Source organism: Talpa europaea, assembly GCF_964194135.1.
Source record: "Talpa europaea genome assembly, chromosome: 1".
In the NCBI taxonomy this organism is placed as follows: Eukaryota; Metazoa; Chordata; class Mammalia; order Eulipotyphla; family Talpidae; genus Talpa; species Talpa europaea.
Window position 1 is genome coordinate 157,933,796 of NC_140073.1, and position 16,288 is coordinate 157,950,083.

Below are 16,288 nucleotides of genomic sequence, written 5' to 3' on the forward strand. Positions count from 1 at the left end.
CCAGGCCGGGCCAAGGACGCCTGCTGGAGGTGCTGGTCCTCCCCATGGCCACCCACCGGCCCCGGAGCAGCGTGGCCCCCAGAGCAGCCAGCCCAGCCCAGCCCAGCCCGACCCCACATAGCCCAGTGGCCTCCGGCTCCACATTTGGGCCTTCCTGTGCCTTCGGGTGGCCAAAGGGCACAGGACGGCAGACACCCTGGATGGCTGACAGCAGTGCCCGCGAGGTGCAGCTTGCCCCGCAAGCCACGCGGCCCTCACACCAGGTCGCGGCCCCCACATCAGGTCCCGGCTCCGAGAGGATCCAGTGCCGGCCGCTTCCCGGGACGGCCAGACCCCTCGGGGAAGGCCTAGCGGCAGCCGCCCCCCAGTGGGGTCTGCGCCCAAGAACAAACGTCCGCTTCTGACGCACACGGCTACTTACCCCGACCCCGCCGCAGGGCAGCCTGACGAACACGGAGGTGAGCGAGCCTGCGGGCACAGGAGAGCAGGTCAGGGTGAGGCCACATGGGGGCACTGTGGGGGGGTGGGGCACAGCACAGGTGTCGCCAGGCCCCCTCACTCAGCACCCAGGAAGCAGCCAGCCCAGCCCAGGCCACCCAAGCCCCCGCACCCGGCACGGGGCAAGTGGGCACTCAGGGCCGCCCTGGGAGCCTGCTCTAGGGTCCAGGGCTCCTGCACCCCCAAGTGCTGGCCGCCACACTCTGAAACATGGACACCAGGCCCGGAACAAAAGGCTGGGCAGGCCTGATGTGGGTGGGTGCTGTGGGACGGGGCCACAGCCCTGAGACCAGGTGCGCAGTGCTTGCGGGAGGCCTGCCCTGGGGGCTGGTGGCCATGAGCCGGCCGGCCCGAGCGGGCCCCTGGGGGCAGTGCTCTCGGAGCCTGTTTCCCTCTCACTGGCGCCGAGTCACCAGCCTGGCTGCACCCCCGTGGGGTGCTCGGCAGCCGCTCCTGAGAGCCTCCGGCCACCGCTCTCCAGCCAGGCCACTCACCTAGCCGTGCCTGACTGGCTCCCACCTTGGCGTCCATGGCCGCACACAGGCGTGGACCGTGTTCAGACGCTCGTGGAATACTTCTGGACAGAGGCCCCCTCTGAGCTCCCCACTGTGTACGGTGGGCTCTGCACAGCGCGGCAGGCAGGGGCCGGGCCTCCCGCTGACCTGCCCCGTGCCCTGCCCCAACACCCCCATGGCCTCCCTGTGGACTGAAGGCGGGCAGCCGGGCCTACGAGGTGAGCGCTGGTGAGCCCCGATCCAAAGCAGATCAGGGCCCTGGGGACCAAAAGGGCTCCCGGGGGCTCCAGGTGCTCGATGCCCGCGTGAGCAGTGGTGGGCAAGCGCCGTGCCGGGAGGTGCGCCCTGTGTTTGAACTTGGGCCTCCGAGTCTGTTGAAACCAGACTCACCCGACCTCTCTCCGCCTCCTGCTCTCCAGGGAGCCCAGGCTGCAGCGAGGTGAGGGTGCCGCGCCTCGGGGGCCCAGCCTGGCGGGCGGGCGCAGGGCGGAGCGCGGCCAGGACTTGAGCCCCCCGCTGCCACAGGCCGGACAGTGCTGGGCTTCTGCGGGACCACTGGCCTCGCCAGGCAGCACCGCACTCCGGGGCCCCAGCCCAGTCCAGGCTCCAGGGAAGGCCTCACCTCTGGGGAGAGCTAAGGGTGACTGGCGGCCCCGGAGCCCACGTCCACTGCGGGTGCCGCCTGCACGCTGTCCAGGCCGCACCGCACGGGCCCCTGCACTGGCTCGGACATCTGCGACTCGGACTGAGCTCCCTCTCAGCGGGGGAGCCTGAGCGCCTGGCCGGACACGCTGGCCACAGCGAGACACCGCCCGCCACCCCACGTCCCCAGACCGACGAGGACGTGCTGGGGCGGGACCTCAAGGCGGGGCGGGGGCCTCGGGCAGCAGCTCACAGGCCTGGAGGTGCGACCCCCTCGGCCAACACAGGCGCCCCGGCTGGCTGAGCAGGCAGACCCAGCCCCGAGGCTGGCATAGCCTCGGGGGGCAGGGGTGGGCGGTGCCCAGCAGCTCCGGGCACGTCTGGGACCCACGGGCAGCAGACGGTCCAGCGGAATCCCGGGAACACACGCTGGCCCTCGCGCCGTGCTGCGGTCACCTGCACACGGCCTTGTCCTCCCAGACTGCCTGGGTCTGAGGGCTCCTCCCTGCAGCCCGGCTGGGCGTGGTGGAGGCACTGCGGCTGCAGCCCGGGGTGAAGACTCCAGAGGAAGGCCCTCCCCCGGGCGTCCCCCGCTTCTGGACCTGCCCTCAGCGGGCCGACAGACGCAGCCCCCAATGGCCCCGTGGGCCGGCACCCGCCCTGCGGCCTGGGCCTGCTCCTGGCACCCCAGCCCCTCCCTGCAGGCTCCTGCTCCGGGGCCTTCACGCCGGAGACGCTTCCGTGACCAGCGCGTTGCCCGTGGCCTCCGCGGTGGATCCTGCTCTTGGCTCTCGTCACGCGTTGGCTCCCATTTCCGGGAGACGCACTCAACTCGCTTGCCCTGAGCTGATGTGTTTGCGGTGCTGCGCCCTCTGGACGCCGGGAGGCTGCTCTTGCTGGCCCAGGCCTGCCAACCCCGAACCAGCGGGTGGTTCCAGTGCCGGCCTGGGGGCCACCCTGTCGGCCTCCCACCCAACAGCTATCTGTGGGGCCACGGCCTCGTGCAGTGGGCCCTAAGCTGGAGCCCTGACCTCATAGCCCAACCATTGGTGCCCGAGGCCAGGCTGCCGCAGCCCACTGGACAGCCCTGGTGCGGTGCGTGTGGGCGAGTGGAGGCATGCAGGGCTGCGTGGCGGGGAAGCCTGAGGTCGGGGACGGCACAGGGCCCAGCACGTGAGGGGAGGACCGAGCACCCAGACAGGCCGCTCAGCACCTGGCACCTGCCTAGCTGGGCTGGGGGTCAGCAGCGGCAAAGGCAGGCGGGGAGGAGCCAGTCGGGGGGTGACCCAGGAAGGCCGGGGCCATCAGGGCCCTGGGCAGGCGGGCCTTGGCTGAGCCTGGAGGCCATGCGTGTGCGGGACCTGCACCCCCACTCCCAGGGGACGCCCCACGTCCAGGGCAGGATGTGCCGGTCGGAAAGTTCCTTCACAGGCCCCTACTCCCCCCGACAAGGCCTCGCCTCTGCAGCGAGCACCGGCTGCGCTGCCCGAGCCTGAAGCGGCCTCACTCAGCCAGGTTGGGCAGGAGCAGCATTTGGGGCCAGCCAAGCTCCGCTGAGCCCATGAAGGCCGCAGGGACCGGCAGCCGGCTGAGAGCTGCGTGGAGCCCAGGGGCCTGGCGGACACCACGGAGCAGGCCCTGCCCGCCCGTCTCCCAGCAGGCCCGCGCCCAGGAGGCGGGAAGGGGCGCGGCTGGGGAGGAAGGCCGAGCAGTACCTAGGAGTTTCTTACTGTCCAGTTTCTGCCTGTTGAGGGGGTTCGTGCCATACAGCAGGGCGTGCGCCTCCGAGTGCACCGTCTGCAGCTCCTCCAGGGTGGCCTTCCGTCCGCGGACACACTGCGGGGACACGGGACTCAGCATGTGCTCCTGACGGGCGCTCAGGGGGGCCGCGCCCACAGTGCCCGGTACCGGTCAGCGCCGCCCCCAGCACCTGGCCCGCAGTGGCGTGTGAGTTCGCCTCGGGACGCAGCCTAACTAAAGACCCCCGGCGGGACCACTCAGCCTCCGGGCGGGGACCCTCCGCCCGCCACGCAGCATCCTGTCCGACGGCCAGGCCGCCCCTTGGGAGCTGTGAGCCCAGAGGCCCAGCGGGCGCCGCCTCGAGCCACTTCCTCAAGCCACACCTGGGAGGGCGTTCCCCACTTTTCCCAGGGGCCTCATGGGGGCCTCGCCTCGGGGGCTGCGCCACTGCCCTTTAAGGGGTGGTCCTGCCGTCCAGGGCAGCCTCTGAGGCACAGTGGGGGGCCCCCTGGGGCTGGTGGTGGCTGGGGGGCTGCCCTCTGGGCAGGCGGGGGCCCAAGAGCTGGCTGGGGCCGCCCCACACCCACCTGCTGCGGGTCGGAGCCCAGGCCTGAGGCAGGGTCCGGGGCGGGGTGCTGAGAGCCGACAGGCTCCCCCAAGCTGCCCTCTCCCGGCAGCTGCTCCATGCAGGGCCGGCACCACCCAGGGCGGTCACTGGGACACCCATGCGGCCCCCCACGGGGTACAGCCCTGCAGCTCCTAGGAGGTCTGTCCTGGGCTCCCCCTTGGCCCTGGCCTGGACTCTCCGCTGCCCACCTCGCCCTGCCAGGAAAGCTCCAGCCCCGCGGCGAGCAGCTCAGCCTCAGCCCTGCCACATCCCGGGCGCCATGGGGCCTGGAAGCGGTCAGGCCAAGCCGGCGTGGGCAGCCCCACAGTCCCTGGACAGGTCGGGCAGCGTGGGGCTGGGTGGCCCCGGGGCATGAAGGGGGCGCCATGCAGTTTGATGACCAGCTGCTAGGCCCAGAGCAGAATGCAGGGTAAGTGCCGCCTGGCCCTGTGGATGGCGCTCCTGACCAGGCGGAGGCCTGGCTCGTGCTGACCAGGGGCCCGGGGAGCAGAGGCTGGCGTGGCTGGCCGCCCAGGGGCTCAGCGCGCTTTCACTCGGCTCTTCCTTCCCGCAGCCTCTGCTATCGGGTTCTCTGTGCCCGGCTCACTGTCCCCCGGGGTGGGGGCCTTGTGCCCCAGCCACCCCTGCCTGCTGGACGGCACGCCGCTGCACAGGAGTGAAGTGGGGCCCAGGTGGGGCAGGCGGGGCTGCTGGGTCCGGGGTGAGATGGGGGAGCCCTTGCCCAGGAGCCTGACCCCCACCGTGTTGTGCACGCTGGCCGGCTGGGCTGGGCCCGGGGGCAGGGCGGCGGCGGCGGCCGGTGGTGGGCAGTGCAGCTGCTCTGTGGTCTGCTCCTGCTGCTCACCGCGGGCTCCCCCATGCTCCTGAGGTGGTGCAGAGCCGCGGCCAGTGCCAGGCTTACCGCCCTGGGATCTGGGCCGCCTGGGTGGCGAGGAGCACATGCCACGTGGCGTCCGGCGGGAGGCCCGGGCCGCCGGCCCTCTCATTTCAGCCAGCTGGGAGGAGCGCAGCAGCGTCTAGCCAGGCCGGAGGGGTGCCTGCCCCTAGCGGGACGCCAGCGCAACCCGTCCTCGGAGGAGCAGGGAAGCCGGCTGGGCGAGTGAGCGGCACCAGCCACTCGAGCCCCTGGCTGCGAGGCCCCTCTGCCCGGCCCTTCTGCCCTGAACCCAGGGCACACAGGCGGCTCCCTGAGGGCCGCCAGGGTCTGCGGCAGGCGCCCCCGCTGCAGCCAGGGTCTGACCAGGCCCTCGCCCTCCCTGGGGCGGCCGTGGGTGGGGCTGCTGGGCCTGCTCGTCCCGGGTGAGGCCGGGCTCCTGCGGACACTGGGACGCTGCTGGCGCGAATTGGCCGGGGGACGTCTCTGGTCCCATTTGCTGCCGGGATGCCGCTCGACAGGTCACCAGCTGCCCGTGCCTCACCCGCTGCACCGGCCAGCCCGCTGCGGGTACTGCCGTGTCCCGGCTGAGGCCCGGGCGGGAGAGCCCGGCACTACTCCTGGGAAGGTCGGTCCCTGTAACTCCCTGTCCAGGACAGCGCCCTGCCAGGATCCTGGGTGCCTCGGGGGGTGCTGGGCCTGCAAGCGCAACCAGGCAGAGGGCGTGCACCCCCTGGGCAAGCCAGCACCCTCGTGGGGGGCACCTGCATGGCAGGGTCTGCACCTGGAGATCTGCTGCGTGGAGCATGCGGCCACCCGCCTCCTCCCAACACCCCTGCTTTGGGGTCTGTGCCAGGCCCAGGCATCTCCTCCTGGGTGTGAGCCCATACCCAGGGCCCTCCTTCAGCCAGCAACGCCCCTAGGCCAAGGGCGGGGAGCGAGAGGGGCCGCACTGCTCCAGGGGCCTCCAGGTGCACTCACCCCCCATCTGTGCTGCGGCTGGGCCCCTTGGGGGTAGGAGGGAGGGGAGGAGGGTCTCCCCACAGAAAGGCGGCTTGGGCGACGCTGCGCCCCGTGGTGCCGACTCCTGCCCGCCTCCTGAGGAGGTGCCCAGGGCCCCCAGTGTGTGTCAGGGCTGTAGGTGCTCCCTCTGAGGCATGCCCGACCAAACACTGGGGAGCAGCCAGGGCGTGGGAACTTGGGGTGGCGGGACTCCCCAAGTCCCAGCCCCTGCGGGGAGCAGGTGGACCCTGGGGCTGGGGCTGTGTCCATGGCAGGCTCTCCGGCCCGGCCTGCTGTCTTCCGATAACCAGGTGTGAGTGTGGCCGGCCCCACGTGTGGCGCCTGGGCGGGCCCTCCTGTGGGAGCGGGTCAGCAGGTGGGGCGGAGGCGGGCGGTGGCATCTAGGGATGCAGCCCGGGGCGCCTGCAGCCAGGCACTGGAGACGCCCTCCTGGGCCCGACCTACCTCACACTTGCCACGGAGGCCGGTCTCCTGCAGCCGGGACCAGATGCTCTGGATCCTGCCCGCGTGCTCGGGGTGGCTGTTGGTGTCCCCGCAGGCGCACTGGTGCTTCAGCATCAGCGTGTCGTACACGAGGCCTGCGGGTGGGGGCGGGGGGTGGGGTCAGGGGCTCTGCTGCCTGGGTGGGCCCCGTCGACGGCCGGGGCTCCTCTTGGCACCGCGTGGGCCCAGGGCCGCACGGAGGGCTCCCCACATGTCCTGAGACAGGGACTGTGGCCCTAGAGTCGGGTCTGTCTGATCCCAGGTGCTAGGGCTCAGCAAACAGAGGACCCAGTCCCCACGCGGAGCCTTCCCGAGGAGGCCGGGAGGCACGGGCACCCACACGCACTGGTCACCGCCTCAGTGCTGACCTGGCCGGCTCAGAAAGCCCCCGCCAGCCAGGCCTGCACGTCCCAGGGAACCAGGCTCAGCGCCGGCCCTCAGGGACCTGCAGCCTCGATGCCCCCGGGACAGGCCCCAGGGGAACACCCAGGCCCATCCAAGTGACCGACCTCACAGTCAGGGAGGGGCCGCGGGGTGGACCCGCCTGCACACCAGGGCCAAGGCACAGAAGGGGGGGGCAATGGGCAACGAGTCCTCCTGTAAGGGGAGGGGCCGGCCCGCTCACCTCACCCCCATCTCCCAGGGCCCTGACTCTGCGGCAGGCCAGCCTCCGGGGGCGAGGACGGCCGGCTATGCCGTGCAAACTCGCGGTGGGGGCCAGACACGGGCGGCTGCTGTGGGGTGAGGAGGCTTCTGAAGGGCAGAGGGACACCGGCCTCCCGGCAGACTGGTTCCCGCATCGCCCCGCTCAGTCTCCCGTGGGCGGGCTAACAGGAGTCGGCCTCACGCGGAGGAACTCCGGGCGCCCTGGCACAACCGAGTGCTGCTGGGCCCACGGAGGGGGCAGCAAGCCGGGCGGCGGCTGGGAGCGGAGGCGACAGCGCTGTCGCTGCCCCTGACGACGGGACAGGAGCTCAGTGAAGGGGAGGCGCCGGGCCCTGACGCTGGCGGGGGGCGCGGCCGCCGGGACACAGCAGCTCGGAGGCGGCGCCGTGTGGGTGGCGGGGCTGGGCAGACGCCGGGACGTGACCAGGAGAGCGCGGCCTGTCTGCTCGCCACATGTCACCGGGCGGAGGCAGCCGGCCGGGGCTCGGGGACCTCCCCCCACGGGCGCTACACAGCCGGGCGAGCAGGAGGCCCGGCCGCAGCGGGAGCCCAGCTGGGCCGCAGGCCCCCACCCGGGCAGCCGCTGGTCCCCCTCCTCCCCGGCTCCCGTGCCTTCCAAGGAGACCCGACAGAGGCGCCAGCCGGGGCGGTGGGGTGGACAGCGCAGAGGTTCCGGGCAGAGGGTGGCCAAGGGGCCTCAGAGGCGGCCTCTGGGCTGTTCCTGCACGGTGCTCGGCTCGGGCCGCCCGGGTCTGGGTCAGGGCCCGACGCAGGCGCCATTCGGCGGGGAAGGCGAGGGCAGGCTCGCGGGGGCTGTCCGTGGGGGCGAAGAAGGGGCTGCGCGCCCGGGACAGGCCGCGGCGGGAAGGAGCTGTGAGGGACCTCCTGGGCTCTCGCCTCTTGGACCGGCAGCCTCAGAGCTGGTTGCCGGCAGGGTGCCCCGAGTGGGCCCCCACTCCCACAGGCACATGGACCGGGCCCCCACCCCCGCCCTGCGCCCCAACACCTTACCTGTGGTGAAGCGCGGCTGCGGGGGCGGCTCCTGCACAGACACGGGGAAGGTGGCCGCCGCCGGGGAGGACTGTGCTCGGGACAGGGGCCGGTGGCCGCCAAAGGACACGGGGATGCCGGCAGCCTCCATGGACGCCTGGTAGTTCCTCAGCTGGTGGATCCGCTGCTGCTCCAGTAGGAGGGCTTGCTGGGGGGCAAGGCAGCCACCGTGTGGCCTCAGGCCGTCTCCGGCCGATGGGGTCGTGTGCCCTGCCCGCGCGTGCCCCCCGGGCCACGGCCCGAGCGCAGTTTGCCGCCCACCTGCGAGGCCCTGAGCAGCCCCGGGGGCATGTGTGTCATGGCCGGTCACTGGCCTGAGGGGCTCAAGGGGCAGAGCCTGCAGCCCAGAGCGTCCCCTGGGGCCCTGGCGCCACGGCCCGCCGCCCCGGGGACACGCAGCCGGGAGGCCCGAGGCTGCCAACGGCGTTTCCTGCTCGCTGCCCGCAGCCCACCTCGCACACCGTCCAAGTCTCCCGCAGAGCGGGGCTGGATGGGCTGCGCACAGCCCCCAGGCCTCCCAGGCGGAGCGGCCGGTCACCAGTGTCTCGCAGCCACCCAGCGCCTCACCCGACAGGCCCGGCCCTCCCGGCCGCGCCGAGTCCTGTGCCCCCCCGAGTTGCTGGAGGAGGGTGAGTGGGGCTGAAGGGGCCCAGGGCACGGTGGTGGGGCCCAGGGCTCGGGGGCCATACCCACTCGCCTCCAGGCACCGGAAGCGCAACGCAGACGCCTCCGCTTCTGCCCCATGCCCGGGGCAGGCCCCGTGCCCACCTGTCTGAAGAGCAGCTCCTGCTCGGAGTGTGGGCGCTGCCCCGGATCCCTGTCCCGCGAGGGCTCAGCCTCCTCCTCGTCGCTCTCCACCGGCTCCTGTTTCACCTGCACCCCGGCCAGCGCCCGCACCCCCTTCTGCCCAGAGAGCCGGTCCCGGCAGGGCCCCTCTAGCAGGGCCTGGTGCTCGCGCAGCTCCTCCTCTGTCTCCTCGGGGTGGCTCTCGGGCTGCCGGGGCGGCTCGCTGGGCTTGGGGATAATCTGTGAGCAGAGGGCGGGGGACTGCGCTCAGGGGCTGCGCCTGGGGCTGCAGGGCCGAGTGCCCCCCAGCGGCGGCGCGGTCCAGCCAGAGAAGAGACACAGAGTCCGGTCCCCAGCAGTGGCCCCGAGGGCTAGGAGAGCACTGGGCAGGCCGGGGGCTGGCCTCAGGACACACAGGGGCCCATCCTGGCTGCAGGCCCCCCACGCCACAGCACACGTGTCCACAGCACTGGCCTCGCCACCCGAGAGCTGGAAACGGGGTCTTTCTAGGCCTTCCGGGAGCTCCGGCCGGAGCAGGCAGGTGTCTGCAGCCCTCTGGGGGAGAGGCCGGGTGGGGCGGGGGCTTTGCAGCGGGGCTGGGCGGAAGTGAGGCGTTTCCGGGGAGGGGAGGGTCTCGGAGGGGCTTAGGGGGTCCTGGCTTCTTCCTGAGTCTCCTGCTGCTCTTCAAAGCCCCAGAGAAAGGCTGAGCACGGGAGCCTGGCACCGGCGCCAACAGCTGGCATGGCAGACGCCAGGCTGGTCCAGTGCTGGCCGCCCAGGACTAGGCTGCGGCCACACGCTCCACAGGCCCGGGGCTCAGCAGCTCCCTCGGGGGCTGCGCCTTCTGCACCACGTGGCTGTGTCCTCCTCAGCTCCCGCACTGTGCCTGAGGGGCTTGAGCCCCAGTGAGCACAGCCCCGTGTGTGGCCAGGGCCCAGCTGGCGCCAGCAGGTCCTCTGCTAAGCGCCTTGGTGCAGCCAGATCCCGGGGAGACTGGGCGGGGGGTGGGTGCGAGGCTGGACAGGACCGGGGCCATGCCTGGGGTGGCTGTCCTGCTGGAGGCGGGTGGCGTGCCTCTCCACGGGGGAGCTCACGCGGGGCTGTGTGTCCGCGCTCACCCACCCTACTGGCAAGATGCGGCGCCTTCCTTGCCCAGGCCATGGGCTGGGAGGGTCATGCGTCCAGCCTCTTTTTCTCGGGAGCCGCCCTGCAGTCCACCCCCTTTGTGTGGCCCCTGGGGTTGCCGGTGCTGGGGGGTTCCCGCCGGTGAGAGGGGAGCTGCAGAGCGGGACCGAAGCGCCTCTCGTGCGAACTCCCCAGGCTCCCGCGCCACCTGCTCGGCCCCTGGGAAAAGGAGGGCATCTGGGCAGAGGCCGCCAGGCCCCTCCAGCCTGCAGAGTCAGGCATTCTGGGCTTCAAGACAGCGCCCAGCGAGGGAAGGATGCAGCCCCACCTGGCTGCCCCCAGTCCTGTCCTGCCTCTGACCTTGGCTCTGCTCACCGGGCAGGCTGAGGCTGGCCACAGAAAGACCCGAGGCGCCAGAGGCAAGCACAGTGGTGACGGCCGCAAGCCGGATACCCCACTCAGCTGGTTTCCAGGGGCCTCTGGGCCTCGGGGGCGCCTCACCAGCTAAACAAGAAACGCAACTGTATGGGATAGCGAGCTTTCTAGAAGCCAGACTGGAATTCAGACACGCTGGAGTCTAAGAAGTTCTGGGGAAGCTTGAGGCAGGCCTTCCAAAGAGACGGCCCAGGCCTCCGTCAGCCAGATCCAGAGGACTCTGGGGCCCATGGCCAGCCCTCCGTGCCTGTTCCTTCAGAGGCCGCCGCCACGTCTTGGTCAAGAGGAAGCAAACACGTTTCCATCAGACAGACCCACGGAGGCCTGGCCGGCGCACTGCCGCGCGGGGGCTGCAGCTGCAGGCTCGAGCTGCCCGCCCATGGGGGCAGCGGGAAGAGGAGGCGGGAGGAGTGGATGCACCGGACGGGGGCATTCAGGGTCCCAGAAAGTCCCTTCCCTGTGAGGCATCGCTGCCGGCAGGGCCCTGGCGTCTCTGGAGGGTGCCCGGCGGTGACCCCAGGAAGGCGCAGCTGCACGAGGGTTGTGTGAGGCGCGGATGGCGCCAGGGCCCAGAGCAGCGCGAGGAGGCGCGTCCCTGAGACGAGACGAGGGGAGGGAGGTGGGGAGAGGAGGGAGGCAGAGACAAGGCGCAAGCCGGGGGCTGCACAGACACGCCAATCAGCCGCCGCTCGCTGCAGAAACAGTCGCCGACTGCTGGTGCTGGGGGCTGCTTGAGCACGCTGCCGGGGTGCTCCAGTCTCCCCAGAGCTGCCGTGGCAGGCAACGGCCCGGGAGCGGGGCCCAGGGCGACTGGGGGTGAAGGTGCTGGCGCCCTCCCGGTCCCGCCCCGCCCGGCACCGGGGCCCACAGGCTGAGCTGTGCTGGTGCTGAGCCGAGTGCCCGCTGGGCAGCAGGCGACGCATCCGTCGCCCCAAGAGCTGACTGGCCTGGGGGCAGCCGCCGGGAGGAGAGCGGCCTTCTCTGCAAGACGCCCTGCGAACCGCGGGGCCACCAGCGGCCCACACGGGGACGCCGTCGAGGGCGACGCTCGGAGACAGACAGCACGAGGCGGCATGGGGAGCGGCGCACCCAGAGGCGGGGGCAGTCGGGCCCAGGTGACAGCCAGGGCGAGGCTGCGGGTGACCCCAGGGCGTGAGGGGTGAGGCGCTGTGTGCCCAAAAGGCCCATTCTTGGCCGACAACGGTGGGGCAGAGAGGGGGCTGAGGGCCGGGGCCGCCCTTGTCCTCCAAAGTGAAGGGGCTCGTTGCCAGCATCAGGTCTGGGAATGACCTGGGGTCGCCGTGTCCCCAGCCTCTCCCGCGTGCAGGCCCCAGGGGGGGCACAGCCCCCGCGGGGCCCCCGGGGAGGTGACCTGGCAGTCTGCTGAGGGCTTGCCTGGGCCAGGCCAACGGCCCGAGAGCGCCAAGGAGACCCTGCTGACCCCGCAGGTCAGGCACCAGACCCAGCTCAGGGCTCGCTGGCAGCGGCGGGATGGCCCCCCGTCCCCCACCCACCCTGGTGTCCACCCTCGCCCGGCGCCCACCTTGCTGATCTGCAGCTGCTGGAACTGCTGCTTGTGCTTCTCCAGGAACTGCTGGTGCTGCTGCTGGATGACCAGGTGCTGCAGCGCCTGCGCGTTCTGGGGCAGCGGCGCTGACTGTGTACGGCCCAGCGGGCGGTGCTGCCGCAGCTTGTGGATGGAGGGGGACACCCGGTCTGCCCCGACCAGAGAGGACGCGTGCAGGGGCAGCGCGCCCAGGCCTGGCGGTAACACGCGGAAGGGCAGTGGTAGGGGCGTTAAGTGACAGGTGGGCGGCTACCAGACACCCGCTGGCTGGGCGCCCCCTCCCTGCAGCCCGCCAGGCACTGCCCGTGAGCCCTGCCAGTGGGCAGATGGGGTGGCCGGGACGGGAGCCCCTGCCCGGGTCAGTGCGGGAGATTCCCTGCCCCAGCAGCCTGCGCGTCACCCTGCGGCCGGCCCGGGAGGGGCTGCTCACACCGCAGCGGCCAGCACCGCAGCTTACCCGTGACGAGGGGTGTCTGGGCTGGCGGCTGCTCCAGCAAGACCATGTGCTGCAGGAGAGGGTTGTGGGGTGCCCCGCTGTCCCGCTCCAGGGGCGCTGTGCCCAGGTAGGGCGCGAGGTGCGTGCCGGGGAAGAGGGAGATCCGCTGCTGCAGTGCGGGGAGGGCGAGCCTCTCAGCGTCCTGCTGGCCGGCCGCCCCCTGTGGAGGAGCGGTGTTCAGGGCTGGCCAGGGCGGCTGCTGCCCAGACCCTGGGCCCCGCAGGCGAACTCACCGCGGAAGGGCCGGTGGCCGGCAGACCCAGGGTGATGTTGGGCAAGGAGGGCGAGGTGTAGAGGGGGAGCGGCGCCCCGGAGCCTTCCCGCGCCGCCAGTCTGTGCGCCAGGCCGGTCTGCAGAGAGGACGCAGGGCCACGTCATGCCACACATCACGCTGCTCGCGCGCCCCCATCGGTCGCTCCAGGGCAACAGGCTTTAAGCCAACTCAGGGCAGCAACAGCTCCGGACCTGCCGCCAGCAGTGGAGGCCGGAGAGGCAAGGACTGACCCCGCAAGGCCCCTCAGGCACAGGGCCGCGGCCGCTGACCACTGCGCGAGGGAGGAGGACGGCACGTCGGCCGCCCAGCCAAGCCGCCGCCGCGCGTCCTACAACACGACGGCACCACCGCGGCGGGAGGGGCAGCCCCCCCGCAGGCGACTAGGCGACCGGGCCAGACACTTCCGGGCCTGGTGTCCAGGCGAGGGCTGAGTCCTGCGGGCGGCCGGCGGCCAGCGCAGCCGGGACCACGCAGCACGCACAGCGGACGGGGCGGAGCAGAGACGCGGCTGGAGCAGGGAAAGCGGGGGGCAGCCTGGGGGGCACGGAGCTCGGCCCCGAAGCGCCTGTTTACCCACGAATCCCTGAAACAGAAGGCGCCCAGGGCCCAGGCTCCCCTGCTGCCGCCGGCGCCGCTCGGTGTCCAGGACGCTGAAGAGCCATGGCCCAGCAGCGCCACCGCCCGGCCAGAGGGACCCAGGCGACCCCTCGCTCCCGCCCTGGCCCCCGCGTCGCCCCGGCCCAGAGGCGGCATGGCACTGACCTCGGCCTGCAGGCTGGGCATGGGGGGCGTGATGCCGTTCTCAGCACTGACGTTCCCGGAGCTGTTGTTGGGCGAGCTGGGCCCGGAGCCCGGGGCGCTGCTGCACGCGGAGTCTGCGGAGGGACGCCTCGGTGAGCCGGCGGGGCCCGCCACTGTGTCCTGCGCCTCGCCCGCCTGCCCGCGGCTCCTGCGCGTAGCTGACTGGCGGCAGCAATGCTGGCATGGAGGCCTCGGCCTTGGCCCCCGGCCTGGACGTGAGGCCTGGGCAAGCGCTGTTCACTGGCCACTGCCGGACGGCAGGACCCTGCTCAGCACTCACCAGACCGCCCGACACCGCCTGGGAGCTTCAAATGGCCACAAAGCCCAGTGGGGGGAGCCCTTAAACACTGAGCCCTCTTGTGTTTCCAGAAGACTGGAAAGGGAAGCCCAGTGATGCTGACCAGGGCAGGTCAGGGGAGTGGTCACTGGGCCAGCACCTGCTGCTTCTGTGCACTGGGCCACGCCCTCTCGCCTTCCCGTGAGGTGCTACAGCCAGGCTGGACCAGTCCTTAGGTGAAAACCCGCGGGGGCAGGGGTAGAGCCTGCCAGCTGACCCTCTCTGGGGGAGACAGGAGACCCGGCCGCCAGCAGCGTGTCTGCCCGGCCCTCTGCCTTCTTGCTGGGTCAATGCCTTTCAGCAACGACGTTTCCCAAGAAAAGGCACCTCGGCCGTTGTGCAGCGGCCCCGCCTCTCTCGGCACCGCCCTGACGGTCACGGGGCCTGGCCTTGGCCCTCCGCCCAGGACACAGGCCGGGCGCTGGAGAGTCGCCACACAGTCCCCTTCAGAGCTGGGGGCCGGGCGGCCCCGTGCCTCTGAGTGGCCGGGGCTCACGTGGGCCAAGGGCACCGGGCGGGAGTGCAGAGCACCGTGTGCTGGGCGGGTGCCTGGAGGAGCCAGGTGGAAGCGGCGAAGGGTGGTGGGAGCCACGCACGGCGCCCGGCCTGCGGGTTCCAGAGCCTCTGCTGGAACACGGGCCACTGCCTGCAGCCCCAGTGACCAGGGAGGGAGGCCCGAGCCCAGCACTCGGGCGAGGCGCGGGGAGGTGGCGTGGGCACGGCCGCTGGAGACCTGACAGCACAACCCTGACACCAGGACACGCGGCTCCCGCCCACCCCACCGCGAGGGGGCAGCCCCGGCAGGACGCGGCCTGGAGGACACTCACCTCCTGCACCGGCTCTGCAGGTCACGCCCGCGCGCAGGGCAGGCGCCTCTGCGCACCCCCCGCCCCGAGCCCCCCCCCCCCCCCCCCCCCCCGGAGTGAAGTGTGCAGACAGGGACATGCGCCCTCGGGAAGTGGCCCCTCTGGAGGGGGTGGGGGCGAGGGCCTGCCTGGGGTGTGGGAAGTGCGGGAGGAGAGCTGCGCCCTCGGGCAGGGCGGGCCTCTCAGCGCCGGCTCCGCGAGTCGCCACTAGGGGGGACCAAGAGCAAAGAGAAACCCAGCTAGAGCCGCCCGGGGCAGGTCGAGGGGCTCAGCACCCCCAGGGCGGGACCCCTGAAGAGGCACCTTCAGGGAAACCTCAGCTCCAGGTTCCCGCAGCTCCTCCGGCCAGCCGGGGGAGAGGGCCCCGCCCCGGGCTGGTGGATACCAGCTTCCGGCGACCGAGCGCCCCGGGCCGCACAGCAGCTGCAGGCACCCACGTCGGGCACCCGCGGGCCTCCGGGGACACGGGCCCCTGGGCCAACGAACCTGTGACGTCCAGCGGGCGCTTCTTCAGAGCACTGACCACCGGCCCGTCCTTCCTCCGTAACAGGGGGCTGCTCCGCCTTTCGGCCACTTTCTGCTTCAGCCTGGACCGGAGCTTCAGGTTGGGCTCAGAGGCTGCGTGAGGGGGAGGCACCATTAGGGCCAGCGCGCCAGTCCCAGGCAATGGAGACCAACCCCACGCCCCAGCTCGGCCGCGCGGGCCCCGCTGCCACGGCAACGCCCTCCGTCCACTATAGGGTGAGAGGCACGGGCCCGGCCGCCTCCTGCAGCTGGGGGTGTCCGCGGTCACTGCCAGGAGGCGAGGAGACAGGTGTGCGGGCACGGTGTCGGGCGTGGCCCTGCAGGTCACCCCAATGCCTGCACCACCCAGCCCACCACCAATCAGACTTCCTCCTGGAGGGGGTACAGCTCAGTGGTAGAGCATTTGACTGCAGACTTCCTCCTGGAGAAGCCACTGGAAGCCAGGCCCCTCGGGCGCCCCAGCCTCCGGGCATGCCGGCCAGCGCGCCCCTCAGGCTGCTGCCCCTGCCCTAGGGCACAGGGGTCTGGTGTGGTCAAGGCGCTGCCTCGCGGACCCACAGGAGCCAAGTGCTGGGGGCGCCCCGACGGGCGCAGAGCACCTCTGGTCCTGGTGGCAGACGCCGGGCTTGGGGGGTTGGGCCTGGTTTGTCCTGGGAGGCCCCGTGCGGCTCTGGGTGGGGTGTGAGTACATGGCAGCGGTGACTCCTGAGCCTCGCTGGGAAGGACTCGGGGTGAGGCCCTCCGCCCACCTCCTCCCTGCGTCCCCCGCTACAGTGACCGTGGGCACTGGGAGAAGGTGCCCCGTCTGGTGTAGGCCCCACGGCCGTGCCCAGCCCCACTGTGGGGAGGGGAAGCAGGCCCAGGCCCCCTCCCGGCCCGCTACCCCCAAGGGACCCTGGCTGAGCCCGTCTGGTGTGACAGCCCCGTCCCAGAGGGGCAGGCGGTGCGGGGAGACGG

At 72.1% G+C, this 16,288-nt stretch overlaps 1 protein-coding gene across 1 annotated transcript in view; it reads right to left on the bottom strand.

Moving 5' to 3' along the window:
• Positions 1-16,288, bottom strand: part of HDAC4 (histone deacetylase 4) — a gene marked incomplete at both ends in the record, with an annotated part of 57,348 nt that overhangs the window by 15,283 nt on the left and 25,777 nt on the right. The window contains 10 exons of the mRNA XM_084228203.1: positions 422-468; positions 3,371-3,491; positions 6,365-6,498; positions 8,081-8,267; positions 8,888-9,145; positions 12,009-12,226; positions 12,490-12,688; positions 12,762-12,878; positions 13,565-13,677; positions 15,293-15,424. Of these exons, the coding sequence (XP_084084329.1) occupies positions 422-468; positions 3,371-3,491; positions 6,365-6,498; positions 8,081-8,267; positions 8,888-9,145; positions 12,009-12,226; positions 12,490-12,688; positions 12,762-12,878; positions 13,565-13,677; positions 15,293-15,424 (1,526 nt within the window). The remainder of the gene's footprint in view (positions 1-421; positions 469-3,370; positions 3,492-6,364; positions 6,499-8,080; positions 8,268-8,887; positions 9,146-12,008; positions 12,227-12,489; positions 12,689-12,761; positions 12,879-13,564; positions 13,678-15,292; positions 15,425-16,288) is intronic.